This window comes from Xenopus tropicalis, chromosome 3, assembly GCF_000004195.4.
Source record: "Xenopus tropicalis strain Nigerian chromosome 3, UCB_Xtro_10.0, whole genome shotgun sequence".
NCBI lineage: Eukaryota > Metazoa > Chordata > Amphibia > Anura > Pipidae > Xenopus > Xenopus tropicalis.
The window spans coordinates 48,124,815-48,152,349 of record NC_030679.2 but is presented as its reverse complement, the minus strand read 5'-3'; the positions used below and the strand labels follow the sequence as shown (position 1 = coordinate 48,152,349).

At 40.1% G+C, this 27,535-nt stretch overlaps 1 protein-coding gene across 2 annotated transcripts; it reads right to left on the bottom strand.

Annotated features, from left to right (window-relative positions):
• Nucleotides 1–331: 331 nt before the first annotated feature.
• On the bottom strand, nt 332–26,388 carry reep2 (receptor accessory protein 2). 2 transcript variants are annotated; one of them, NM_001097293.1, is given in 8 exon segments: nt 332–5,113; nt 10,972–11,132; nt 14,056–14,203; nt 14,659–14,772; nt 15,186–15,306; nt 20,557–20,633; nt 23,379–23,451; nt 25,967–26,241. In NM_001097293.1, coding segments are annotated over 8 exon segments (801 nt in total). In that variant the 5' UTR covers nt 25,999–26,241; the 3' UTR covers nt 332–5,038.
• Nucleotides 26,389–27,535: the final 1,147 nt, after the last annotated feature.

Here is a 27,535-nt window from a genome sequence, read left to right as displayed (position 1 = left end):
GTTGTTTTCTCTGGAAAAGAGGCGCTTGCGAGGGGACATGATTACTCTGTACAAGTACATTAGAGGGGATTATAGGCAGATGGGGGATGTTCTTTTTTCCCATGGTCGGTGGGGACCATGATGGCCAGAGCCCACTGGGTTTTTTCCAGGCGGTGTCCCAGTCTGACTGTGAGGGGAAGGGGGATTCTGATTTATAAGAGACCCAAGAGGTTCTTATGTTTTTGACTCAACACTAACCATTAACACACTTCAAAGCCAAGGTGTTTGGTTTGATACCCAAGTCACACAACACAAAACAAGACATGATTTAAATATTTTATTGTTTACATTCTTTTTTTTTTTTTTTTCAATTGTCATTGCTCATAACACATTCAATTATTCAGAGTGATTCCAATAACATTGTTCATTTTTCACAGTACCATCAGTGAATGTAAAAGCTTCTGTTTCACATCCTAATGTTCCTAATTGTGGCCCATCCCTGCTTTGAGCCTTTGCAGGCAGTGCACGCCATTTATTGTAGTGCATGCTAAGTGCAAATTAAACAGGAAAGTAAGGGAAGCGTGTGTTCATTATATGTATGTACTGTACATGAGTTTTTCATGGTCACTGATGTTCCACTGCCTTTTTCTCTGGGTGAGACATTCACTTCTTTGGTCAACAATATTTTTCATAGTAATTTATGAAAAGGAAAACAATTTGTAAAAATGCATGGAGAAATTCTATGGGGTTATATAATAAAATGGCCAAACATTTGCCCTCTCCAGTGATCTACAGCAAACAATAATTTTTCTACATGATCATTTTTCTAATGATCTACATTTTTCTAACAGTACTAAACCTATAGAAGTTAACTGCTGATTGGTTGCTATGGGTTATAAGACTAAGGCAAACCTTATCTAGGTTACTGAATAAACTTGTATGTAGCGCCAGCGCAGTGGGAACTTGTCAATACCAGGTGAAACCTACTGTCTTCTTCTAATACTGTAACTGGCTCAACCTAGAATGCTAATGGGTTTCAATAAGCACCAATCATATTAATTGGCAAAACACAATATAATTTATAGACTCAATTACAAATGGACTGAGTAATCAAATACAATCAAAAGCAGTGCAAGTGTTACCTCTAGTCCCTGCACACATACTTGGCTCCCATACTTAGTCCTCTAAATGGGTCGATCACCTTTAAATGACATTTTAGTATGATGCAGACATTTTGCAACTGGTCTTCATTTTTCCTGGTTTTTTTAATGACTTCATTTTTAGTTTCAATGATATCTGGTTGCTAGGGACCAATATACCTTAGTGACCAGGCAGTGGTTTAACTAGAACTTTAAATATTAGCAGGAAACGACCTAAATAGAAAGATGAGTAATAAAAAAATAAATATACAAATGTCGTTTTTTGGCTGATGGGGTCGGTGACTCCCATTTGAAAGCTGAAAAGAGACAGAAGAGGAAGGCAATTCAAAAACTATTAAAAAAAAATGGAAACCAATTAAAGTTACTAAGAATAGGCATTATAGATCATACTAAAAGTTAACTTCCTAGATCCCTAGAACAGAAGCTGGTTGTTACAACAAATTATATTCTAAACTTGTTAAATAGAGCAAAATGTACTGTGTGTGCAAACTGTATGTATATGAATCCATCACCAGCTTCCTTTTAACAGGCCAAATCAAAATGATTGCAGCCAGATGAAAGGACACAAACTATCTGTGTCTGTCATAAGCTTTCAGCAGTTCTAGTCACTGTCTCCCTTACTTACAGCTTAGCAGACACAGTTACTGCCCAGGAGTGTAAGGCTCTGATCATAGGTGGGTTTCAGACTGATTTTCAGCAGTGTGTCCACAGGCAGTAGAAAAAGCAAAGCAAACTCCACATGTATATTTCATGTTTCTATTAAGGATATACTAGTCTCCCTCCAGTTGTTTAAGGCCTTCATTTTCCAGTAACCCAAGTATATTTGGAAGTGCAGCTGAAGAGTATCTGGAGATCAGGGGAGTTGGATACCCTTGTTACTATATATCATACATAAGTTATAACCTCTGTCTGTGCCAAATGGAATTTAGTTTCACAGTAATGTCTGTAAACTGTGTTATTATTTAATTTTTATAATGTTTTTAATCCTAGACATCGCAAATACATATATTAGATGTTGTAATAGTGCCTACCCTGTATATGCTGCAGAACACAGGCTGTTGTCTAAGGTTTACAAAAAGGCCAGAGTACAACTGTCCCAGTTACTAAATGTATACCAGCTAGGTTCAGGGTTCCTGCGCAGGTACCAGGAGAGGGGGTCTTGTATCTTATGGTGCCTATTCAGCTGCTTATCAATGATTTTTCAGTCTACAGGACCATATACTATGCCAAAAGGATGCCCAGATAGATCAGTATCTAAATGGAGTCTGTTCAGATATTGATAAATCAGGCCAAGAACCCCCACAGGGACAATCAATTCTGCCCAATTTAACCTAATATATAGGTGCTCAGATAAGGCAAACATCCGCTTACCTGAACTGGACAAAAAGGATGATATGTGTTTGTGAAACAAAACATCTTCTTTAATATTTAGGATCCTAAAATGTGTTGCTGCATTGCCCACTAGCTCCTAGTTATGCCTTTACTGTCGACACCATAATCTGCTGCATTTAGTGCACCCATCCCATCCACCACTGCCAGGTTAGCTCCAGTATTTTCTTAAACCTGTGAAACAGGTTTAAAGGAGAAGGAAAGTCATTTTTCCATTTACTGCCAATAGATTGGTCACATTAGTGCCACCTAGAACACTATATTTATTCTGCAGAAAGTTTTATTATACCTGAGTAAGGAGTCCCAGAAGCTCCCTCTGTTTGTTTAAGATAGCAGCTGCCATTTTAAGTAGCTTCCTTCTGCAGCTCTAGCAGTTGTAGCTCAGATCACACAATCCTAAGGGAGGGGGAAGTGACTTTTATGAATTCTTATGGGAGGGGGAGCAGGAGAGGGGAGAGAGCTGTGCAGACTCTGGCCCCCAGAATGAAGGGGTTTTCTGAGGGAGGAAGTCAGATACCCTAAGAACATGTTTACAAAAAGAAGACAAGAAATCCTGTGTTTCTTTTGACAGAGAAGTCAGTGCACCGTTTCAGTGAGTGCTTATGGCTGTATTTACATAGACCTTTCTGATAAAGCTTAGTTTTTACCTTTCCTTCTCCTTTAAGCCCTTCAAGCTAGCATACATAATATAATGCTCTTTCAGTCAGTCATGGAATCATACCAGCATAAAAACCTTACTCTGGGAAGATAAATCCCTTTTCCCCCAATGAGATTCTATTAGTTCAGCCGACAGTTTGTTTTACACTGGAAAAAACAGACACCGTGTGATGAGTGATCAATCAGCCACTTAGTTCACTAATACAATGGGTCTACATACAACCAGACAAAGCCTGCGTGAGTTTTCCAGCTGCTAAAGAAATTAGCTGTGCAAACATATAACATTTCACAGAAAAGTTGTGTCACGCTGGTTGGATAGCGATGATTTGAACAGGTTTGCCTGTTCTGCCCTGCCCTGCATGCAAACCTCATCATATTCTCCAGCCCCGTCAGCTAGCTCAGGTTTTGATGTTTAGCTTGCTTAAAACTGGCATTAAAAGTCTACTGAGCTAGGTCCAATTCAACTAGAAGTTCCTGCATTCCTGAGCAAAATAACTTTAGGGCCCCCCAAACTGAGTAAGGTGGCCTTTTGAAATGACACATTCCAGTAATAGAGAAGAGCCTTCTTTATTACTGGAGCCCAAGCAGCCATTGGCTTGCAGCCCCTACTGAGCACTCTAACGCTAGTTTTAGAGCAAGCAGAGATACTGCTATCTTCTGTAAATTACCTTACACTACACTGCCACATTTTTGAGCCAAAATAAACATAGAATGCAAAAATCAGTCAGCCTCTTGTGGTTAATCGCAATGTACACAGTAGAACATGGCACAGGCAGGAAGAGCACAGCTAAATTCACTGACTTGTCAGTAGCACAATGATACATTTCTCCCAGCGTATAGCTGCCAGCCTTGGGCAACAGGAAACAATCACTTTTATAAAGTGATGCAATATCATTATTTACTTAATTGTGAAGCCATGCCCTGTGTGTGCTTTCCATGGAGCACTGAGCCGTACTGACAATACACAGGCCACAAATGAGCAGTAGCAAAACCCATTGCAGCCCTTTGTGTGTGTATGTGGCACCGACATTCCCCTATGCACCCATCTAATGTAAATGAAAAATGATCCCATTAGTAGTGGAAATTACCATATATCACTGGAACAATATATTTGCTCCCATTTTGTGGGAGTGTTACAATCAGAAAGAGCACCATATCTGAATCCATAAATGACTACACTATGCTAAAAATACTGCCTGTCCATTTGCCATTTGTACCCTGCTGTAAGAAAATGATCACCTTAAATAATTTACGTCCCAATAACTGTATAAGAATTTCCATCTGCATACAGCCAACCTTATATCAAGATTAGCATTCAATGGTACCCCAAATAATACAAGCTGGTAGTGAAATAGTACTGAATGTGCATATCTGTGCAACTACACTGTGTGTATCTTTATATTAAATAGAAGTCTGAAATCCCCTCAGAATACAATTGCATATGCATGCCAACCACTATACACCATCCCACCTTGATCACTGAACGTGTTGACTGTCCTAGTATCTGATTTGACACTTGGCAAGTTCACCTATCCAAGCAGCCGCAGATAAGTGACAGACTGGGCACATTTTATCCATAAAGTGGATCTTTGTTCTTCAGTTGAAGAATTGCTGTCAAGCAAAATATTTTGCGAAGGTCTTTTCAAGCCACTGCAGTCAGTGTTTTCCAGTACAACTGGGATATGAGATATAAATCTCAATGTGGCTTTGTAAAATATACTTATACTTAACAAAATGCAGTTTTCTTGCAGATATTGATCATCCCACACATGGAATGACCCTAAAAGCAGTTCTGTTACACCTGGTCCTCGAAAAGTCTCCAGCAGAAGGCGAATTCTGGGCAGACACAGTGTTCATGCTGACTCTCCGGAAACGCTAGACCCTGTGGCTTTCTTCTTGGGGCGTACTTTTGTGTTCTTAGGCTGTGCCTGGTAAAGACAATAAGCATTTTATGATTATTCTAATAAATATCAGTGGTTACAATGACATACAATTTTCCATTAGAGAGTGTTAGAGCTTATGCACTCCAGGCCGGAACTGGCAATCTGTGGATTCTGGCAAATGCCACAGGGGCTGCTGTAAGATGCCAGCATAGACAGTAACTATTTATTGGGCTGCTGGGGGGCTGTTTGGGCCTCTGTGTACTTGAAATGACAGGGCCTATTTTGTATCTGTCTGGGCCAGATATAAGGGTTGCACTTTTCACAAACACTAAGTTCAGGCACTGGGCAGGGCTGTGACATTTCAGGGGCGAGCCAGTGATGTCAGGGCATAGATGGTGACATTTTGGGGCAATCCATGTCATCAAGGGGTGGTTATGATGCGGCAATCAGTGATTAGCCAATTCCTGATTTGGAATTCCGGACAGGCAGTTGTCACCGGGATGGCACCCCATTGACCAGGGCATAAGTGCTTTAATATAACTGATCCTCATGGGTAAGACACAGGAGCAGGAGTCAATGGCAAGGCAAATAGAGGGAGAAACTATTCCAGAAGCTAGTGAAGGCTCACAAATATGATTTTGCATCCACCTCTTAAAGGGGAGGTTCACCTTTATGCTAACTTTTAGTATGTTATATCATGACATATTCTTCTAGCAACTTTGCAATTGGTCTTGTTTTTTTTTATAGCTTATAAATTATTTGCCTTTGTCTTCTACATTTTTTCAGCTTTCAAATGGGGGACACTGACCCCGGCAGCCAAATACCAATTGCTCTCTGAATTTTTGAACAATTTTATTATTATTATTACTTTTTATTATTTATCTATTCAGTCCCTTTTCCTATTCATAGTCCAGTCTCTCATCCCAACCATTCTGCTTTCTAAGCTAAACAAGACCCTAGCAACCAACTGCTGAAATTCCAAACTGGAGAACTACTGAAGAGAAAGCTAAATAATACATAAAATCTCAATTGTCTTAGAATATCACTGACTATGTCATACTAAAAGATATGATTTAAAGGTGAATTAACCCCTCAAAAATTACATAAGAGAACCAAAACTAGCTAAACCATGAAATGTTACTGTGCCCTCTTGTACTGCCAATAAGATGAACAGAGGTAAGAACAGATATTTACGTGAAAGAATTTCTAGGAAATAATCTTATAAACAAAAGTGCCAGCTGGTAAATACACTGCTACCATAGGCTAAAGGCAACCCCCCCCCCCAAAAAAAATGGCTTCTTCCTACACTTTGGGCGAACAATTTGTATGAACAAATGTTTCCCTATAACACAGTCAAGTCATCTGAATGCAGATTTAACAGTCCTAGAACTAGCAGCTCCCTACAGCTCCCCACCAAGCTGGGAATGTTAGTTCCTCTGACACATGCTGGAATGATATTTACATGCTGATCAGAGCACAGAGACCCAGTGAAGTAGGAGCCCCTGTCCCATGATACCCTCATGCCAATGTTATTTTAGTTGTCTGTACATTGCTTTGCTTAGTTCTTCTTAAAGGAACAGTAAAATCTAAAAATGATGTGGGAGGGGTTGAGTTTTAAACTTTTATTGGGTATATCAGGTAACAAAGGTACCAAAAATGAATGTTTTAAAGTAATGACAATATAATGTACTGTTGCCCTGCACTGGTAAAACTGGTGTTTTTGCTTCAGAAACACTAGCCATGGGGGCAGCCATTCAAGCAAGGGATACATAATAGATAACAGACAAGCTGTGTAGAATCCCATTGTATACAAAAGAACTTATCTGTTATCTGCTGTGTAACCTGTACCTTTTCTCCTTTTTCAGCTTTAGGGCTCTGACACACGGGGAGATTAGTCGCCCAGTGAAATCGCGGAAGTTGCCTTGAGAGGAAACTTCCGCGATTCCAGTAAAACTGCGCCGCCGCGTACGCCATCCCACTGGCGATTTACATTTTCACTGGTGGGATGGCATTTCGGGGAGATTAGTCACCGGCGAACAGGGAGATTTGTCGCGGGCGTCTAATCTCTCCGTGTGCCAGAGCCCTTAGGGTGAAGACACACTGAGCTACTAGTAGCAGCTACTTTTTTATGGCTACTAAACACCAGAAAATCCCTTGCCATAGATAATACTGAGAATTGCCTCTGCAATTGAGACAATTATCAGTAAATGATCAGCATTGTCTTTTTTAGTAGCTGCTACTAGTAGCTCCGTGTGTCTTCACCCTAAGGGCTCTGGCACACGGGGAGATTAGTCGCCGCAACAAAACTCCCTGTTCGCGGGCGACTAATCTCCCCGAGTTGCCTCCCCTGCCATCCCACCGGCGAAAATGTAAGTCGCCGGTGGGATGGCACACGCGGCGGCGCGATTTTGCGCAAATCGCCGAAAAAGCCCCGCGTGTGCCATCCCACCGGCGACTTACATTTTCACATAGTCGCCCGCAAACAGGGAGTTTCTGAAGAAAACACACCAGTTGTACTGGTGCAGGGCAACAGTACATTATATTGTAATTACTTTAAACCACTCTTTATTTTGAGCGTTACTGTTCCTTTAACAAAACAAAAGAAACAAGAAGCAATACAAGCTGACTCACATAAAGGGATTCCTTACAGTACTGCACAGTGGGGTTATGGTGACATGGACATGACTAATACTCAGTTAAATGAATCATATATTAGTCAGGTGCAAGGGGTAGGACACGTATCCAGGCTCTAGATCCTTTATCACATGAATTCCAGAACATCAAAACATGCAGACAAAGGTAAGTGCTATCCAGAAAGGCATAGCTTCATATTTGACATTTAAAGGGATAGTGCACCTTTTAAGCACTTGTTCCAGTTCAATTAGTTTCAAATAGTACACCAGACAAAGATGCCTAGTGCTTCTTAATTTTGCTGTTTTTTTACCATTATGATTAATCTAGTGTTTGCCAGTAGCATATTGATAAACAAGTTTGCTGACTCTCTATCCTGTTACAATTTGCTATATTATTTGATATATTTCTCAGCTGCACCAGAGTAATATCAGCAAGAGGCATCAGGCTAGTTACTATAAGTGGAGTGTGTAAAGTGCAATTTCTGACACAATCACCATGCTTTTTGTAACTCGCAATGCAGTTTTTCCCATAATTCCAGTGTCCAGTGGCATAACTATAGAGGAAGCAGACCCCGCAGGTAGGCCTGGGGATCAGGGGGGCCTTGACCACAGTGTGGCTTCCACTACAGCCTCACTGCTTACAGAAAATGCGCGTGCCCACTGCCTGTCTGGGCAGGTGCGTACACACATTTGAGAGGGCGTGGGGAGGAGGAGGTGGGGGGCCGAATCGGTTGCAGAGCACTGGGCCACTCCAAAGTTTTTTGCAGGGGAGCCCCAGACTATTTATCATGCTGTGTAAAAAGTGGAGTGAAGCATTACCAGTGATGTTGCCCAGGGCAACCAATCAGCAATTAGATTTCAACAGTTAGAAAACCAAAGCAAAGCATCTGATTGGCTGCTATGAGCAACATTATCAGTGATGTTTTATTCCACTTTTTACATAACATGATAAATATATGCTGCGGCCAGTGTCACTGCCTCCACAAGGGTGGGATGCAGCAGGTGGCATGGTTTCCAGCATTCAGCATCAAAATGATGTGGGTACCTGTTACTTTAGATGCAAGTTCATTGTGTCCATTGACGCTGGCTGCTTTGGGAACCCTGCAGACAATTTTGCAAGACTGCAACTGCGGTACGTAAATGAACCGACCTCTAGACAGACTTTATAAAGGTCAAGGAGAATGCTCAGTAGGGGCTGAACCTGTTGCTTTTTAGCCACCATCACATTTCAACAGGGTGTAGAGTCAACAAACAACTTCCCACTTGCATGTCAGCATGACAGAATGTGGTTATTTCAGCCAACTGGATACAGTCAGTAGAAAATGAAATTAGGGAATAAAGGGGAGTTTTGTGATGTTACATATGAATTTTTAACAGTTTCTGACTTTGGTTTTGAACAATGCAATGTCGAAACATTCTCTAGGCTTCCAGTAACTAAAGTTCCCACTGCATTTCACTGTATTTATTGTATTTGGGCTGTCTCCCACTGTCTCTCACTGTATTTAAATTATTTGTGGTGCCTCTACCCTCTGTCTTTTAGTGTGTATATATCGATCTATCCTTTACTGTTCAAGCTAATGACTCATTTTCTACAGTGTTTTAAGTTGCTAGAGAATGCTCGAAGCCACCCATGCCACTTATTATAAACAGATTCACACTGACACCAATGCAATACAATTTTTGAGAGATTTATTGCCCATGTGTAGCACAGATTTTCCGTGGTCAACAAATCTCCCCATGTGCCATCATTTTAAAGTAAATGGACAGTTTTGCCTATTTCCCTATGGGATTGTTTCTCTATTAGGAGTACTATTATCCCAAAGACAACGAGGTGCCCGGGGAGCTGTTATCTTGTCACCTTCCCACTTTTCTATTGATAGACAACTGTGGGGGAGAGGAAGGTTGGTGACATCAATCCAAAGGCACAGTCCAAAATACAAAAGCATGCATTTTCAGCCCGAAATCTACTCTCTCTACTCAGTGTAACTGCACACAGGCCGAGCCAGTGCCTGCCTGTGGAGCTACACTGCTGCGGATGAGAGTGGAGGAAACACATGTTGTGTAGAAAATACGGGTTAAGAAAAGCAGATCATCTGCCACGTGTGACTGTGCCCCAATTTGCAGTGCAGCAGTAAAGAGAGACTAAAGTCACATGGCTCAATGCACCTGGGAAACTAAGAACTAATAGCTTCATGTCAAATTTTAAAAATAAATATAAAAAAATCTGTTTGCTCTTTCACAAAACAGATTCCAGTGCAGGATTCTGTTGTAGCAGCACTATCAACTGGCGCATTTTATAAAAAAATCAGTTGACTGAAATGAAGAAAAAGCTGAGCTGTTGTTTTAGAGTCATCATATTAGCAGTCTAAAAAACTAAAATTAGAAAAAAATAATGAAAATTGCGGAAGTGCTGAAAAGCAAGCAGTTTCACATTCAGTTATACTTCAGTTAGGCTGATGCCACACTTAGGGGCACATTTACTAACCCACGAACGGGCCGAATGCGTCCGATTGCGTTTTTTTTGTAATGATCGGTATTTTGCGATTTTTTTGGAAAATTGTCACGACTTTTTCGTTACTAATACGATTTGTGCGAAAAAACGCGAGTTTTTCGTAGCCATTCCGAAAGTTGCGCACAATCTGGCGTAGCGTTAAAACTTGCGCGAAAAGTTGCGCCTTTTTCGTAGCGTTAAAACTTAAAAGGTGCGACGTTTCGCGCAAGTTTTAACGCTACGAAAAATCGCCAGATTGTGCGCAACTTTCGGAATGGCTACGAAAAACTCGCGTTTTTTCGCACAAATTGTATTGGTAACGAAAAAGTCACGACAATTTCTGAAAAGTCGTAAAGACGCCGAAAAAATCGCAAAAAATACGAAAAAGTCGCAAAATGTTCATTTTCAAATCGGAATTTTTCCAATTCGGTTCAGATTCGTGTCTTAATAAATGTGCCCCTTAGCGTATGGCGTATATTTTTGGCAAGCCGAAAATTGCTTGCAGAAAATAGCGCCATACACTCCTACCTGTGCCTGCACCCGAATGAATGGAATACGCTTGAGTGCAAGCACATGTAGCTGATATCCGCCGAAGATAAGAAGTCTCGCGTTTTTTGGCAGATATCGGCTACATGTGCCTGCACTCAAGGTATTCCATCCATACAGGTGCAGGCACACGCAGGGTAAATCTACAGTAGCAGGGCGCATTCTCGCCAAGCGTTTTTCGGCTTGCCGAGAATACACCTGTGTGGCATCAGCCTTAGTACTGAAACACTCACCTCCACTTTTGTCACTTTTTTAACACTTTTGACACTGGCTGTACGCTTTGGTACTTTCTCCGTGGCATCTTCATCTGATTGCTCGATTTTAACATCTGGCTGTTCTGCGTCTGGCTTGGCAGCATGGTGCGGATCCTCAGCAGCTGCACAGATTGTTGGCACTGCAGGCAGAAAGAGCTGTTAGCAGTGAGAATCATTATAGAGAAATACACAATCATTTATAACCCATAAGCAGTATCTTATGTAGATATCCAAGCCTTCTTCTATGGAGGTTAACGGATTGTTCTAAATCAGGGGTCTCAAACTCGCGGCCCGTGGGCCATTTGCGGCCCTCGGTACAATATTTTGTGGCCCCCACCAACGCCATCTTAAAAGCAATGAATGGATCGCGATTTTTATTGCGATTCAAGGGATAATGCAAGGCACGTCGGGCGGGAGCTGCTGATTGCGGAAATGACGTTATGCCATCATAAGGAGCTAATTGTGCACACAGAACGTCTTCCCATAATAACTGTTATGATGGCATAACGTCATTTCCGCAATCAGCAGCTCCCGCCCGCCGTGCCTTGCATTATCCCTTGAAAGCCAATTTTTTGTGAAATCCCTTATGCGGCCCAGCCTCATCCTGACTTTGCCTCCTGCGGCCCCCAGGTAAATTGAGTTTGAGCCCCCTGTTCTAAATTAACAAATACATATAAATAGTGTATACAGAAGAATAACAAACTCACACAAAATCCATGGAGGCAGCAATAAAAACAAAAATAACAGAATGTTACTTTTACAGAGATGCATATATTAACCTTAAAGACCTAATTCTGTATTTTTAAGGTCAATGAAAGGCTTAACAACAGGGCAGTGGCAAGTTGTTGGGCACCCCTACAGTAATTATAATAGCTAACCTCAGGCACCATGCCTCTTCACTGAAAGCAGCACTGGCCCCGGATATAACTGTAGGGGGAGCAACGCCACTAACTTGAGTTTATCCATAGCTGTTGCTGTGGGAGTTGTACATGTGCAATACAGCAAAATCGGGACATAGAAACTGAAGGCCAAAGCTTCTTCCCTATTGTGCATGTATATTATATAGCCTTAAGCAGCAGAAAGCATCGCAGGGAACTGGAGCAAAATGGCAGGGCTGTGCTCCCTATAACAGTATACCAGATTGGTGCATTTGTGGGAGAAGTGAAGCACCGGACCAGGGTCTGCGATTATAATCGGGGGTTTCTAAAAAATTGGCAGCAAACAGTTATTATGCCTTTCCTTGAAAAAAAAATGTTTAGGAAAACCACAACCAAATTAACTACTATCTATAATAAAATCATGTCATTTGGTTGACTACGTGGGTCATTTATCAGTTTGCGTCTGTGAAGTGACAAATAGCAACCAATCAGTTGCTTTTTTCAGACAGCTGTAGACAGAAAAATGCAGTCAAAAATGTGATTGGTCGTTATTGGTTACTACCAGGTGCAAATTTGCCCAGTGTTGATAACTGAGACCCTGTGAAAAAAAACACAAAATGAAAAAAAGCATTATAAAATGTTCCCTTTCACCAAATGTCTCTGTTGGTTCTTTGTGGGACAGATCGGAGCTTAAATGGCTGAGTATAACAAATATAAAGCAATCAATATCTCTATGGGAAGCTCTGATATCATTTCACTTCTGTGTTCTATATTTAGTGACTGTACATTGTCAAACTATGCTTTTAGTCTCCTGGTGTATATTTCCCAGCATGACCCTGGGCAAGTGATTGCATGCTCCCATGGCCAGATTTTGAAGCAGTGCGCCCCAAGGTTGCTCACCCCCGCAGCCCCCCACACACACTCGCACCCCTGTACGCTCGGCCCCCCTACACTTGCATTACCTGACCCCTCCCCCAGTGCTAGAACCACCTCCAATACTACTTGGCTGCACTGGGGACCCAGTGAAGATGTGGTCAGCGGGCCTGCATGCAACAAGTTCTGAAAAAATCTGAAAAAGTTTTTAAAATATCTCAATTTGGGTAATACATCTTATAAGAAAGGCTTAATCATTAGGCCTCATTTACCACCACCTCTATAACTGCTTTTTTCCTGTGTGTTTGAAAGTCACTTTGTACTATTCAGTCATTATTTTTTTATACTATTTTTAAAATAAAACACAGATTAAACGTCAAACTTGAACACCCCCAAATTGTAGGCTGTTACCTTATGGCAAAGGACATTGCCCAGAATTCTTACTATGGAAAACAGGTACTGTTACATAAGCTGGACTGAATAGAGTGCAATTCTCCTGTTAAAGTGCTGTTTACATTTGCACTCCAGCCTACAGAAGCACCGCCTAGCCCCCAGCCCAGACATAAAATGAATATCCATGTTTACAGCACAGTAACTATTTGGTGGGGTGGGTGGCTAAAGGTTTTTAGCTAATAGTGAGCAAGTTCATAACTAGGAATTGTTACATGTTATTATGAATTATGGATATGTACTATAGGTATGTATGTCAGTATCATTTTGTCAATTCTACCATCTTAATATAGTACCATTCTCTATATGAGGACAACACACAGTGGTGGAATTAAACTGATATTTGTTAAACAAAACTGATACTCACCTACACCCAAATTATACATTAAAGTGACACCAGAAACCCTCTCTTCAAATTATGAACGTACATTAAAAGTTACCTATAGGTCTTGTTGAATGTTTTTCGCTTACAGGTTTGCTTTTGTAAGTAAGTGTTACTGGAAGTTCCTAAACCTGACTGGTTTGCCAACCTGACTGTCCCTTCCCAACCTGTCAGTTAGAGCTTCTAATGCTAATGGACTCCTGCTGCACAAATATGGCAGCCCCCTCATAGAGGGACATGGGGGATCAGAGAGGTAATGTGAAAGCATCAGGCAAATACTTTTAAGGCAAAATTATAAATAGCATGCAAGGACAATGTTATTACAGATGTAAAAAAGGGTTTCTGGTGTCAGTATCTCTTTAAGGTCTGAAAAGAACTGGATGCACCACTTGTACATTTGCACTACTGATTCCTTTCTATCCTTCAGAAAGTTCTCTAACCAGGCATATACTTCAGTGCGTCTCTCGATATCTGCCATACCTGGATCAGCAATGGTTTCTACCAAGCCAGTGGAAGCGCTACGTACTCGAGGCTCTGGACTCTGTAAATGAGCAACATCATCATCCTGAATCAACGTCAGGTCCTGCATGCTGAAGCTGCGTAACTTTTCCGAGAGGACCCCTTGACCCTGGTGAATAATGGCACAATGGCAATGTAAGTGGTACAATGTTTTATTGTTAGGCAATATATTCATTAGTAGGGTATGAGCTGCCACATTACAACATACGGAATTCCACAGAATGGCTATGGCTGTATTAACCTGCCAATACACATGAAAGCTGGATTTCTGAAGGTTGCAAGTAAAGAAGCACAGTACTCTGAAGTTCATATCACATATTTTAGAGATAAAACTTCAGCTTCAGATAATGCAATGTGCTGAATATATTTTGCCTGATGAAGAGATTTCATTTAAATGTTTAAAATATCCATTGATTGCATTTTATTATAAATCAGTTAACCATTAAACTGTATCAAATTACCACAAAAAATGTCCTTTTTTTCTGGACAAAGGCAAACACAGTACACCTCCTCAGGTTATATAAGGCTGTAGGAAATGCCCTTGCCCACAATCCATGACAGTACCTTGGTAGCAGCTGTTACAGCAGCATTCGCAGCAATATTCAAACCTCTTTTTCCAACCCGCATCATGGTTTCATAGCTCTTGTCCCTCGCCTGAGCAATATATTCATCAATTTCCTGATGGGACATTAATAAATAGGAGATTAAAGCAACACAAACTTGGTGCGCAGGACTCACAGCAGCCTTGTATAATGGAGTGGAGTGATTTGAAACCTGGCAATGAATTAAAAAGTTCAGGCCAAACCACATATTCATTGGCAAATCAGTTTTAATACATTAGTTTATACTATTTTGCCATTTTATACTAAACAGCCTTTAAATAACTGGAACTTTGAAATTTTGAGTATCACAGAACAATTTCAGAAAAACAAACCAAACCACTACAAAATCTTTTTTCTCTTCAAATGAGTTTTCTAAGAGCTTAGTAAATGAGCTGACAATAGGGAAAAGTAAAGAACATGTAGCGTTAAAGTGGCTGGCGTAGTGAATGGCTGTGGTGTAACCAGTTCAGCGATGCTCTATACACGTACCTTTTCTTTACTGGACAATGTTGGGTGGACAAACTTCCTGTACAGTACACTGGAGCCTTTTGTGTAAGGTGAGAGGAGCCAAATCACAAATGCAATTTTCAACTCGAAATAGAATGGAAACCTGCAGGGGAAACAGTGTAATTAGAAATCCAGTAATGGCCCAGGAGGTTATACACAATAATGGAAATAAGGTCAGATGAAGCTAATAACCCTTTCATTCTTCTTATCTAGGTTTCATCTACTAAGGGCTTGTATACAACATGAGCTGTGTATATCAACTATGACCTGGCTGATTTACAAACGTTACATAGCAGATAACATCTAAGATCTGTAGAATAGAATGGTATTTTATCTGCTATGTAACCTGTGTCTTTTTCTTTCTTTTTTTCTGCTTGAATGGCTGCCCCCATGGCTACACAGCAGCTTATTTATATAAACTATAGTAGAGTTTTGGAAGCAAACAATTTTTACCAGCACAAGGCAACAGTAAATTATACTTTGATACAATTTAATTTTTTGGTGTTACTGTTCCTTTAAAAAATCATAATGGTTGTAAACTCAGTTAAGTGTTGAATCAAAAAAAAAAAAAAGAATCATAATGGGGTTATATGATATTTTCAATTAAGAAAATATATATCAAGTATTTTCCATGTCTGAAACAAGGGTTAGTATTATTACTGGGATATAAGCCAATGGACAGTTATTTTATTCATGTCAAATAATAAAATGCATAAATCACATTCTGGCCCAAAACAGTCAAAGACATTCTGATGAACTGACACAGGTATGTGCTTTGAAAAATTGGTCAGATTGATGGAACCTTGCTAAAAAATAAACCCTAGAGTTTGAAGTAGGTGATATGGGGTTGATCGGCCAAATGAACAGATCATATGCAGGACTTTGTATCAGGACTGCATTGACACGCAGTTCATCAGTCACATGGCTAAGGGCACCTGGGAACGTAAGAATATGTCTAGCCCTATGTCAAATTTCAAAATTAAATATAAAAAAATCTTTTGAAAAATGGATCACTAAAAAAAGGCAATTGCTAAAAACATCAATAGTGCTAATAAGAGTACTCTAAGCATTAATTTTGACTATTCATCACCTTTTTACTACTTAGCATATACTAAGGCTGTGTAACCATGCACAAAGCCATTGACAAAATAAACATCTATGAGAGTCAAATATTACTGTATTTTTTAAACATAACCTAAATTTCCAAGGGCACGGGCATTTTTGTTTCCTTGATAATAGGGAGAAAAAAGCAAATAATTTCCTTCACTATGGTGAAGGCTGATGGGAATGGAGAATGCCAGGTAAGGAGTTAAAACCCACGGGACATTCTGACATACAATAAGTTGCTTGGGTGTGATTCTGTGTGCTTATGGCAAACTTAAAGAAAATGTGTACACAGTAGATGTGTGTATGTGGCCATACATTGTCTGTATATTGTATTCAGCTACTCAGTCTGCTGTGTAATTGATATATATGTAAGTTATTGACATGAGCTTGTATAAATGTACCATGTGCTTTTACGGTATATACTTTTTAGTGTATCTATATGGAAAGGTTACCCGATCAACTCCCCAATCAGGGATACTTCTAGTATATAAAAGTTGCTGGGCAGATTTATCAACATTCTGATATTAGTGGTTTTAGAGGTTTTGAAACGAAGAATAAACTCATTTCCACTAAAACCACAAATGTCTAGTTATTTATTTATTTAAAGATCCAAATTAAAAAGCATGAATGAATTAAAATGCGTTTTTCCACAAATCGTTGTGGACTTAGAAATAAATAAAAAGGTAAACCTCTAAAACCACAAATTAAATAAAGATTGTTACAGTTTGCCTAGGTCAACTCCCATTGACTTCTACATGACTGCAACAGCTTTTAGATGGCAAAGTTTTGTATTAGTTATTATTTTTTACAAAAAAAAATGTTTTTACAAAATCTCCTCAAATGCTTTCCTACAGGCTAGAATGTAAGTCATAGGTTGGAAACCTTATTTGTCACTTCAGCTTTTCAAAGTGGCCCAGTGTTGCCTCGCGAGGAAACTTCAGAAATCCTGCCCTCCTCTTCCTGCATCCAAGGCCCCTGCCTACCCCTAGTTCTCTACCTGCTACTCATATGGTATCTGTCTGCTATAAACATCTCATGTTGAAAAACAGGTCCTCTATATAATGTCTTTCTAACAATAAAAAAAAAAATCACTTTTTGGTTTTTGTAACAAGGAGTAATAAAACGAGTTCAGTATTTTTAGAATAAACTAATTATGAATGACACAGGGGATTAGAGCCTCATACAACTCAACCCTTAGTTTGCTTTTAAACCTGAGTTCTGCCCAGCTTATATATTTACAAAAGTCCTTCTTTTATGTGAAGTCCTGCATTAAATAACCTGCACAGGGGTGTTCCTTTCACAAGACAAAAAACAAACTCCCTTTAATTTGTGCTGCAGGGCTATATACATGATAATAATAATGTTCCCTGCAGATAAAGTTATTTAAGTAGATAACTTTTGTCTGTGATTCTGTGAATTTACTTTTGTCTGTGATTCTGTGAATTTACTTTTGTCTGTGATTCTGTGAATTTACTTTTGTCTGTGATTCTGTGAATTTACTTTTGTCTGTGATTCTGTGCCTTTGGGCTGGGCCCTGCTGTGCTGGGCAGTAAAATTATCCAAATTGGCCCCAAACCTGGTAGCAAGCATGCTGCAGGTTAATCCTGTTAGCTCAAACCATTTAGGTGAGGCAGTGTTATATTTTGCTACAACAGAACAAGTTAATGTAGAGTGACTGTAAAACAATAGAATGAGGATTGTAGGGTGCTAGCACAAATAAATGTGTACAAATAAAGCCAGAAGCCAGCAGGCAAGGGGCTAACATAATATAGATAAATACTATACTACATACTATATAGCCCCAAAGGCAAAAACACCAAACTCTGCACCATTTCCGGATCACACCTTTCACACTTCATCCCATCACAGATCTGTTTCAAAGGCACCAAAGAAAACAAGCCTGGATTTACAGGAAGGCTATAAAGCCCTGAGCCTATGACACCAGACCTTTTTAAGGCATGACCAGTAGGATGACCCTATACATAAAAGATGAATAATGTTACAATTTCCATAAAAGAGTTTTCTTATTTTGAATGTAAACTGTACTTAATATGTTCCTTTCGCTGAAGTTAAGTACAGGGTTCCCACCTTAAGCCAAAGGTCCAGATGGCAAAGATGCAGCAGCTTTGTGTGCATAGTATGTGTGTATATATATATATATATATATATATATATATATATATACATACAGTGGCTTGCAAAAGTATTCGGCCCCCTTGAACTTTTCCACATTTTGTCACATTGCAGCCACAAACATGAATCAATTTTATTGGAATTCCACGTGAAAGACCAATACAAAGTGGTGTACACGTGAGAAGTGGAACAAAAATTATACATGATTCCAAACATTTTTTACAAATAAATAACTGCAAAGTGGGGTGTGCGTAATTATTCAGCCCCCTTTGGTCTGAGTGCAGTCAGTTGCCCATAGACATCGCCTGATGAGTGCTAATGGCTAAATAGAGTGTACCTGTGTGTAATCTAATGTCAGTACAAATACAGCTGCTCTGTGACGGCCTCAGAGGTTGTCTAAGAGAATATTGGGAGCAACAACACCATGAAGTCCAAAGAACACACCAGACAGGTCAGGGATAAAGTTATTGAGAAATTTAAAGCAGGCTTAGGCTACAAAAAGATTTCCAAAGCCTTGAACATCCCACGGAGCACTGTTCAAGCGATCATTCAGAAATGGAAGGAGTATGGCACAACTGTAACCCTACCAAGACAAGGCCGTCCACCTAAACTCACAGGCCGAACAAGGAGAGCGCTGATCAGAAATGCAGCCAAGAGGCCCATGGTGACTCTGGGGGAGCTGCAGAGATCTACAGCTCAGGTGGGGGAATCTGTCCATAGGACAACTATTAGTTGTGCGCTGCACAAAGTTGGCCTTTATGGAAGAGTGGCAAGAAGAAAGCCATTGTTAACAGAAAACCATAAGAAGTCCCGTTTGCAGTTTGCCACAAGCCATGTGGGGGACACAGCAAACATGTGGAAGAAGGTGCTCTGGTCAGATGAGACCAAAATTGAACTTTTTGGCCAAAATGCAAAACGCTATGTGTGGCATAAAACTAACACTGCACATCTCTCTGAACACACCATCCCCACTGTCAAATATGGTGGTGGCAGCATCATGCTCTGGGGGGGCTTCTCTTCAGCAGGGACAGGGAAGCTGGTCAGAGTTGATGGGAAGATGGATGGACCCAAATACAGGGCAATCTTGGAAGAAAACCTCTTGGAGTCTGCAAAAGACTTGAGACTGGGGCGGAGGTTCACCTTCCAGCAGGACAACGACCCTAAACATAAAGCCAGGGCAACAATGGAATGGTTTAAAACAAAACATATCCATGTGTTAGAATAGCCCAGTCAAAGTCCAGATCTAAATCCAATCGAGAATCTGTGGCAAGATCTGAAAACTGCTGTTCCCAAACGCTGTCCATCTAATCTGACTGAGCTGGAGCTGTTTTGCAAAGAAGAATGGGCAAGGATTTCAGTCTCTAGATGTGCAAAGCTGGTAGAGACATACCCTCACAGACTGGCAGCTGTAATTGCAGCAAAAGGTGCTTCTACAAAGTATTGACTCAGGGGGCTGAATAATTACGCACACCCCACTTTGCAGTTATTTATTTGTAAAAAATCTTTGGAATCATGTATGAGTTTCTTTCCACTTCTCACGTGTACACCACTTTGTATTGGTCTTTCACGTGGAATTCCAATAAAATTGATTCATGTTTGTGGCTGTAATGTGACAAAATGTGGAAAAGTTCAAGGGGGCCGAATACTTTTGCAAGCCACTGTATATATATCACCATAATCATTAAGACGGACATTCTAGTTAGGAAGGATCAGACCACATGTCCCTTGGGAAATGACAGCCCTTTAGATATTGCTAACTATACTTCCTAACAGATGTGCTGGTCAGTGAGATGTAAGAAGTTGCTGTTCAACATCTGTTCAACTACCATCAATCAGCCTCTGGGAATTAAAGAAGGTCGGAAGTTAATTCCTAACATTCATAACAAGGAACCCCATGTCATCAGAGTGATAAGGATCCACTCAAAGAATTTTTGAGATCTTGTTTTATGTTGTATACCTTGTTTCATAATGGATTACTGTCACCCTCATGACATGGGGTTGGCTGACAGCTCTGCATTCGTATGAGCAAATAAGAAATGTAAGCTACACTTTTCTGTTTATAGATATAGCTTGGGACCAGCCCTATAAGCATACAAAACAGGGCATTACTTACCAGGAGAGGATAATATCAGTAAGAGTTTCCGCCGTCGTAAAAAACGCAAACACAATCCAGTACATCATCCATTTTACCTGCAAAACATCAACAATCTTTATTTTTAACCATGCCACATGTACCATGTACACAAATCTATCACCCACATCAGTGCCTGTCTAAAGGTGGCATATTTGGGGCCCTCCAACCTCCCCGACCAATATATGGCCAAAAATCACCCATATTGTGATCAGGCAGGCTTGATTTTTTTTTTGTCAGTTTGAGGACTCCATTGTTTAATTGATTCGGTCCTTGCTCTGACTTTTTATACTCCCTTCATTGTAATATGATCGTTTGGAATTAGGGCCAACCAAAGGTGGGCATATCAGGGAAAGGTTTGTTCATTTGGCAACTTTTCCAAACGCGACAATCTTACCGTGTATACCCACCTTAATTGATCTTCGAGAGCAAGCAAACCCAAGTAAGTCTGCAAATTCCATGCAGGTACTGAACCCAGGACATCTAGGCAGCATACTGACACCTGGGCCCCCATGCTGCTCACCTGGCATATTGCCACAGAACTAATTGCAATCATAGTTTTGTATCTCCACTTGTTATTTTACACATGTATCGTACTTTGCATAAGAACATGTAGTTCTTGCATCTAATAGCCTGAGGGTTAAATCTGCACATTCCAGCCCAACAGAACCATGTAATACTCAGCATAATGTATTCCCTACAGAGTGATCTGATGTGTATTTAATATGTTGTTATAAGCTGAAACACAACTCCCTGCTTTGTGAATCCAGTACAACAGGCACAGGTAAATGATATCAATTTAAAGGAATTTCCAGTTTAGCTATCATTCATTTTGGGGAACTTTGTTCTCGTATTAGATACAGGTTTCCAAGGGCATTAACATTAATGTTCTCCCATCTTAAAATGCTGAAAAATCAAAGGATACTGGGCACTGGAGCCACAAGCTTGGCTATAAGACATGAACCACAGTATTGTGTTCTCTTCAAAGAAGCCCAAATCGGTGCATAAGAACAGCTTCAACAAAACAAAACATGGAAAGGAACCTCTTACATAAGAGCCATTGCCATAGCAACAGTTGTCAAGAGAGCTGATGAAGGCAGCACTTTATCAGCCCCTTTTAAGCATTCTCAGTTTCTCACCATTCGCTCTACAACAGCCAAGTTTCCATCAAGTTAATGTCCTTTGCAGAACTCTGAAGAGAAATAGATGGCACAGCACTGTATCCAACTATTATTCTTCATCCAAAACAGGGCACAGTAAAACAAAATGTCTTTTACTTTCCTTTACGCCTTGCTGATAATACTCCTCAAAAATAAACTGGCTTAGAAGCAGGAAAGCTAAATCAGGGAGGCCCAAGAAATGACTTCTCTGTCTCATGGCATTGTGCGTCTTTAACCCCATGCCAAATTGGAAGGCTGAATTTGTAGGCATTTGTGGTGAAAGCCACTTCAAGAAAGCAATGTATAATAATTGGATTGGATTGGTCCTATACCATTCTGCAATATTTGCTGCCAACATGTTAGTTGTGCTTCACTGTAGGATACAGGGTGATCAGCCCTAAATACTTCAGTTCTGCAAAGTAGCAACATGTATTGATGCTGTTATTTCTACCCTAAGGCAAGGGAAGTAAATTTTGCCAAAAGTGTTAAATCTATGAAATGATAAGCGAGAGTTCTGTTTCATCAATTTTTCCATATTCATAATTAAAAGGGTTATATATAAGACTGTATAATGAGGGAAATCTACTGCAACTGAACATAAGTAATGCATTGAGCTATTTAATGACCAAGTCTAGTGAAGTCTGAAATCCTTCTATCCTTCTAAGTAAAACCAAGGGAAATCTATAAAAATGTCAGCATATGACAGCTGGGCAGTGATGAAGGGGGGAAGGGCTGGCATTTGGTATTACCATAGGGTGTCTAGCCAATACTTTGGCCCTAGAACCCAATATTTTGTATTATTCTTTACACTTTTCTTATCAGTCCACTGGTTAAAACTGCTGGCAAGAAAGGTTACACATGTATGTGGCCTAGTGATTGTTTCTTTTCTGGTGGTTCTGCAAGTACACACTGGACAGCATTTGTCTACCTACTGGCCAAAGCCAACAAATAGGTATTCAACCGCACAGCCTTTTATTCAGGCTTGATGCATCAATCCTCACAAGGCACACCGCTGAGCCCTTCAATACAATCCAAATATAGAGGAGAGCACCATAAGGGCCCAAAACATGTTGTGTACTATGGTCTGAAATAAATAGTGTCTTAGCAGAATTCTGCTTTATGGTGCTCTCCTCTATATTTGGATTATATTGGGCCAAAGCATTGGCCTACCCAGGTGATATCTGGGAGCAACAAGATATCTATCAAAGCTGGTGGGGTTATTTCCTTGACACCCACTGTGATCTTTCTGTGCATGGTCAGTGTAAGAGTCAGATTAATATAAATGAGGTAGAGACAAGCTGGGCTGGCTAATGTCTATAGAGAACAGCAGACTTAAAATATGTATATTGCGTTAGTATAATGCTTTAGTTAGGACATCTCTGCAATGCAGAAACACTTTTTATGCCATTGAACTATCCGTGTAGAGTAAATTTTTGACTATCACGTGTATATGAATGTTCAATATTAAAACCTAGTTTAATATGCTAAACACACTGTAGCAAAGCTCAGACTCTTTCAATATGGAAAAAGCCCAGTTGCAAAATGAGTTCAGAAATGATAGATGTGGAAAAGATAATGTATGTGATATATACAATATATTACATATTCATTCAGATTATATATATTGAAGTTTTGATAACTTACATATTCTTTAACATTTTTTGTCTTGACTGCTTTGTATGATGAATACGCTGGATATAATGTGCCAAATATTAACCTGAAAGGATGAAAAAAAACAACAAAACAATAAAAAACATAACATCAAGCTGTATATATGTATGTTCATTACCAAACCCCACTATTCATTAGCGAACCCCATTCAGATAATATAATACACAATACACAAAGCATTAGTAGAACAGACGTGTATGTTATATTATAAATATGTGTATAAATATCATATTTATTCAGCAACTTTGTGTCAGTAAAAAAGTATTCAGTGGCATAATTACTTGAGGAGGCAGATCGGGGGGGGGCAGATCGGGGGGGGGGGCAGATCCCCAAATTACACCCGTGTCCAGACCCTTGGCCACCTCTCAATATCTCTTTTTTTCCAAACAATCTTGAATATGTTATCATATGTATATTTTAACATGCAAATTGTTTATGCTACAACCACCTTCAAAGAACAGTTACACCAAAAAGTGATTTAAAGTAATTAAAATATAATGTACTGTTTCCCTGCACTGGTAAAACAGTTTTTTTTTTGTTACAGAAATGCTACTATAGTTTATATAAATAAGCTGCTGTGTAGCCACGGGGGCAGCAATTGAAGCTGGAAAAAGGAGAAAAGGCACAGGTTACATAGCAGATAACAAATAAACTCTGCAGAATATAATAGGGGTTTATCTGTTACCTGGGCACCAGTGCAGGGCAGTAGTACTATATATTGTAATTACTTGTAAACACTTTTTACTGTTCCTTTAAAGTGCAGCTTTTTACAAATCAGAGGTTGCAATGACTGAAAGAAATGGTAGAGGAATGGGATGCACCTTGTATAGCAAGAAAAGCACACCAGTGCATTCCAGCAGTTGCCTTTAGATCATTTATTGCAGCAGAAATGCGGCACAAGCTTTCGGGAAACACCCCCTTCCTTCTGCAATGTTCGGGCTATTCTAGCCAATTCGAGCAGACTATAAAAAAGGTTCACTTGCAGTATTTCCCAACAGACATTCTTATTTCTTCTTTTATGCCCAACTGTCCCTGCTGGTGAAAACCATTCTACTACCAGTATAGTTTACTGTAGGGGTGGAGTCTGGGTAAGCCCTGCCTATTACTGAGAGGCGCAAGTACAGAGCTAATGGCACAGCTTCAGAGCACTAGGAATTCTGCAAAGTGTCTCCAGCACTGGCTAAAAGAACTATGCCAACTAACTACCAACCAAGTGCTTTCTTTAAAAAAGAATAGTATCCCCCCCACCAAAACAAAATTCACTTAACTTGCCCTTTACATTTTTTATTTTTCCATTGTCTTTTTTCTTCAATAAAACAGTATCACATTTAAAAAAACAAATAGTAAGTTTCAGTGCAGGATCTGTCCATTAGTAAAATAAGAGAAGTGGCTAACGGCTGGAATACGTTTCTGAACTATATATATGGATTAAGGAAAGTAAATCAGCTATGATATAACTCTAATTGAAGGTGCTTATGTACTATAATTCATCAATATGGGATGAATCCAAAAACAATCATTTCTTCCTGCTGTTTGATTGTAGAAAGGAGTTATCTGTCTTCTGTTGCCCAAATAATAACCAGATTAGCATTTCTGCTGTAGCACACATTTCTGCTGACTGGACTAAGCCAATATGGCAGAGGCCACACATCAGGCCACTGTCACTGCTGTACGTAAAGTGAATGTGTGCGTGCCTGCAGTATCAGGAATATATAATGAGGAGCTCCCACCCGCAGCCCTCTGTCACTGAACTACAAATCCCAGAAGCCCATCACAGCACCATGGAAGGCAGAAAGTTGGACAGACATGTTCTGTCATCAAGTGCTTGGGTGCAAAGTTTGGGTGCAAAGTTTGCTAAACTCCAGTCCAAGGCAGAAGAAACTCCATAATTTATATGGAATCAATCGCCCACTGCCCCCACAAAACTAATGTAACCAGTGACCACATTAATATTCTCTCAGCCTCCCCCCAAAATCAGCCCCTAGAGGTACCTTATCAACTTATAGACAAATTCAAATAATTTTGAATTAATGACAATATTCCTACAAAAGACAGAACTAGACAAATGTGAAGCGTTTATATGGTGTATATACTTTAATAAGACAATGGCTTCAACATACATAATCATAAAAACGGTAACTGCGTTTGACTTATTTATTTTTACCCTTCTGAGTGATCCAGTTCATCTCTAGGCACAAGGGTGAGTGTATAAATAAGCAAAGGAAGGCTATGGCAATTTATTCTTCATTATAGCCAACATATGCACCATTACTGCTTGGGTTTTTTTTATACTGGAATATAATACAACCTTCTAGTCTTTTCTTACACTATAGGAGGCAAATGCTGATAAAAGTCCCGATAGTGGAGAAATGTTCCCCTTGCGTGTATGTGGCGGGTCCCATTCCCAGGGGCAGACAGAACGCACCGGAGCCGGGCAGGATGGTACAGGCAGGGGATTGCGCCCATAGCGGCACAGTGAGCGCAGGGGAAGCTGTAAGCGCAAGCAATTGCTCATTTTATCATCACATCCCTATAGAAGTGACTGGTACATTGGTACTTACACTACCAGCCGGGAAATGATCCAGGACACCATGGTGACAGTTCCAGCTTTAGAGCCCACCGATCTCGGTAGAAGCCCAGGGGGGACACCCGTCTCTTTAATAATCCGCTTTGCTGGCGACGGAGGGAGGGGGTAGGCTCGCTGGTTATTGCAGGGAAATAGTCGGGAATGAAATGCCCGGACCCGGTTGGACCCTGAGACAACCTCTATGCAGCAATCCGGGAGGCGTGGCTGAGCGTTAAAGGGTTGGCCGAGATGAGATACTTCTTGTCGGAGGACAGTAAAGAGATGACGTTTCCAGCATCCCTGTATCTAGAGGGATGTGCAACCTGTGCGCCTACAGCTCATTCTATTGGGAAAGCTTCTGTCGCCTCTGGCTGACGTGGGATTCTGGGAGTTGTAGTTGAACGGCTGCGCTCTATCTCCTGTCTACAGAAAGACCAGGGGGAAGGGTTTAATGAAAATGACTGATTGTATTTGATAACTTTGCTCAGGGACCACGTGGTGTAAAATTGGTGTAAAGTTGTTATTTTTGTGGCTTTTACATGTACAGACCAACACAATAAAACCTTTGCTATGGGGCTGGAATGGGTTCCTTTACTCCACAAAACCTGGGTAAAAAGCAGTGGGAAATGAATGGGGAATTTATATGGATTTTCCTTTATGCCATAGTTATATTTATGGCTGTGTCCATTCAAAGCAATGGGAACATTTCAGGTGGCAAGTCATTTCCACAGTATTGGTGTAAAATGTGCCAAAAAAAGATCTGTTATTTACACTGCATTTTCAAAAAACAGTTTTTATATAGCAATGTAATATTGTGTGGCGACCAGATTATGTGTGGTGTATTTGGTCTTTGTTTTTAACACACTTTTACACAATCAGACCTGTAGCATCAGTTGACAGGCCAACCTAATATTCTGCTTGATTTGTGACATAGCTTTCAACAGCTGCTCAGAGCTCACTGAGCATGTGCACTGGTTCTAACAGAATCCAAGATGTAAAGCTCCTGTGACAACTGTAAAGACCTATATCATTACTACTATAGCGATGCTGAAACTCTAGGCTAGTGCAGTCAGTTTAGCATATAAAATATGGCATTTCTAGCCATATTCGTTTTTAGTATTTAGTTCTTCTTTAAGAACTAGACCCATTTTATTCTACAAAGCTTTTTTTGCTGTCTGGTAGTTACTTGTGCCTTTTTGTCATATTCAACTTGAATGGCTGCCCCTTGGCTACACAGAAGCTTATTTATATGAGTAAATGAGTAAGATGAGTAAACTGAGTGATTTTAACTCCTTCATGTTTGGTCCATGCAAGGTATATAATTAAATTACCAATAAACAATCCCACCCCTATTCATAATTTTTTAAGAGTGCTTTGTAAGCATGATTCCATGATGTAGGGGTATTATCTGTGGCACAATAAGCTTTCTTATAGGAACCATTTAGCAAGTAGCATACACTGGTCACCTGTTTAAAAGAAACCATCTTATTGGTTGCAATGGGATAATGCACCTTGGCAAAACATTGTGCCTTTAATTACATATGTAGGTTAATATCTGCATTGT

Coding starts and splice junctions, on each gene's coding strand:
- reep2 (XM_012958357.3), bottom strand. CDS start 25,998: ATGGTGTCCTGGATCATTTCCCGGCTGGTAGT. Junction 14,773..15,185: donor CATTGTCCAGTAAAGAAAAG/GTACGTGTATAG, acceptor ATGTCCCATCAG/GAAATTGATGAATATATTGC. Junction 14,204..14,658: donor CTGTAACAGCTGCTACCAAG/GTACTGTCATGG, acceptor ATTATTCACCAG/GGTCAAGGGGTCCTCTCGGA.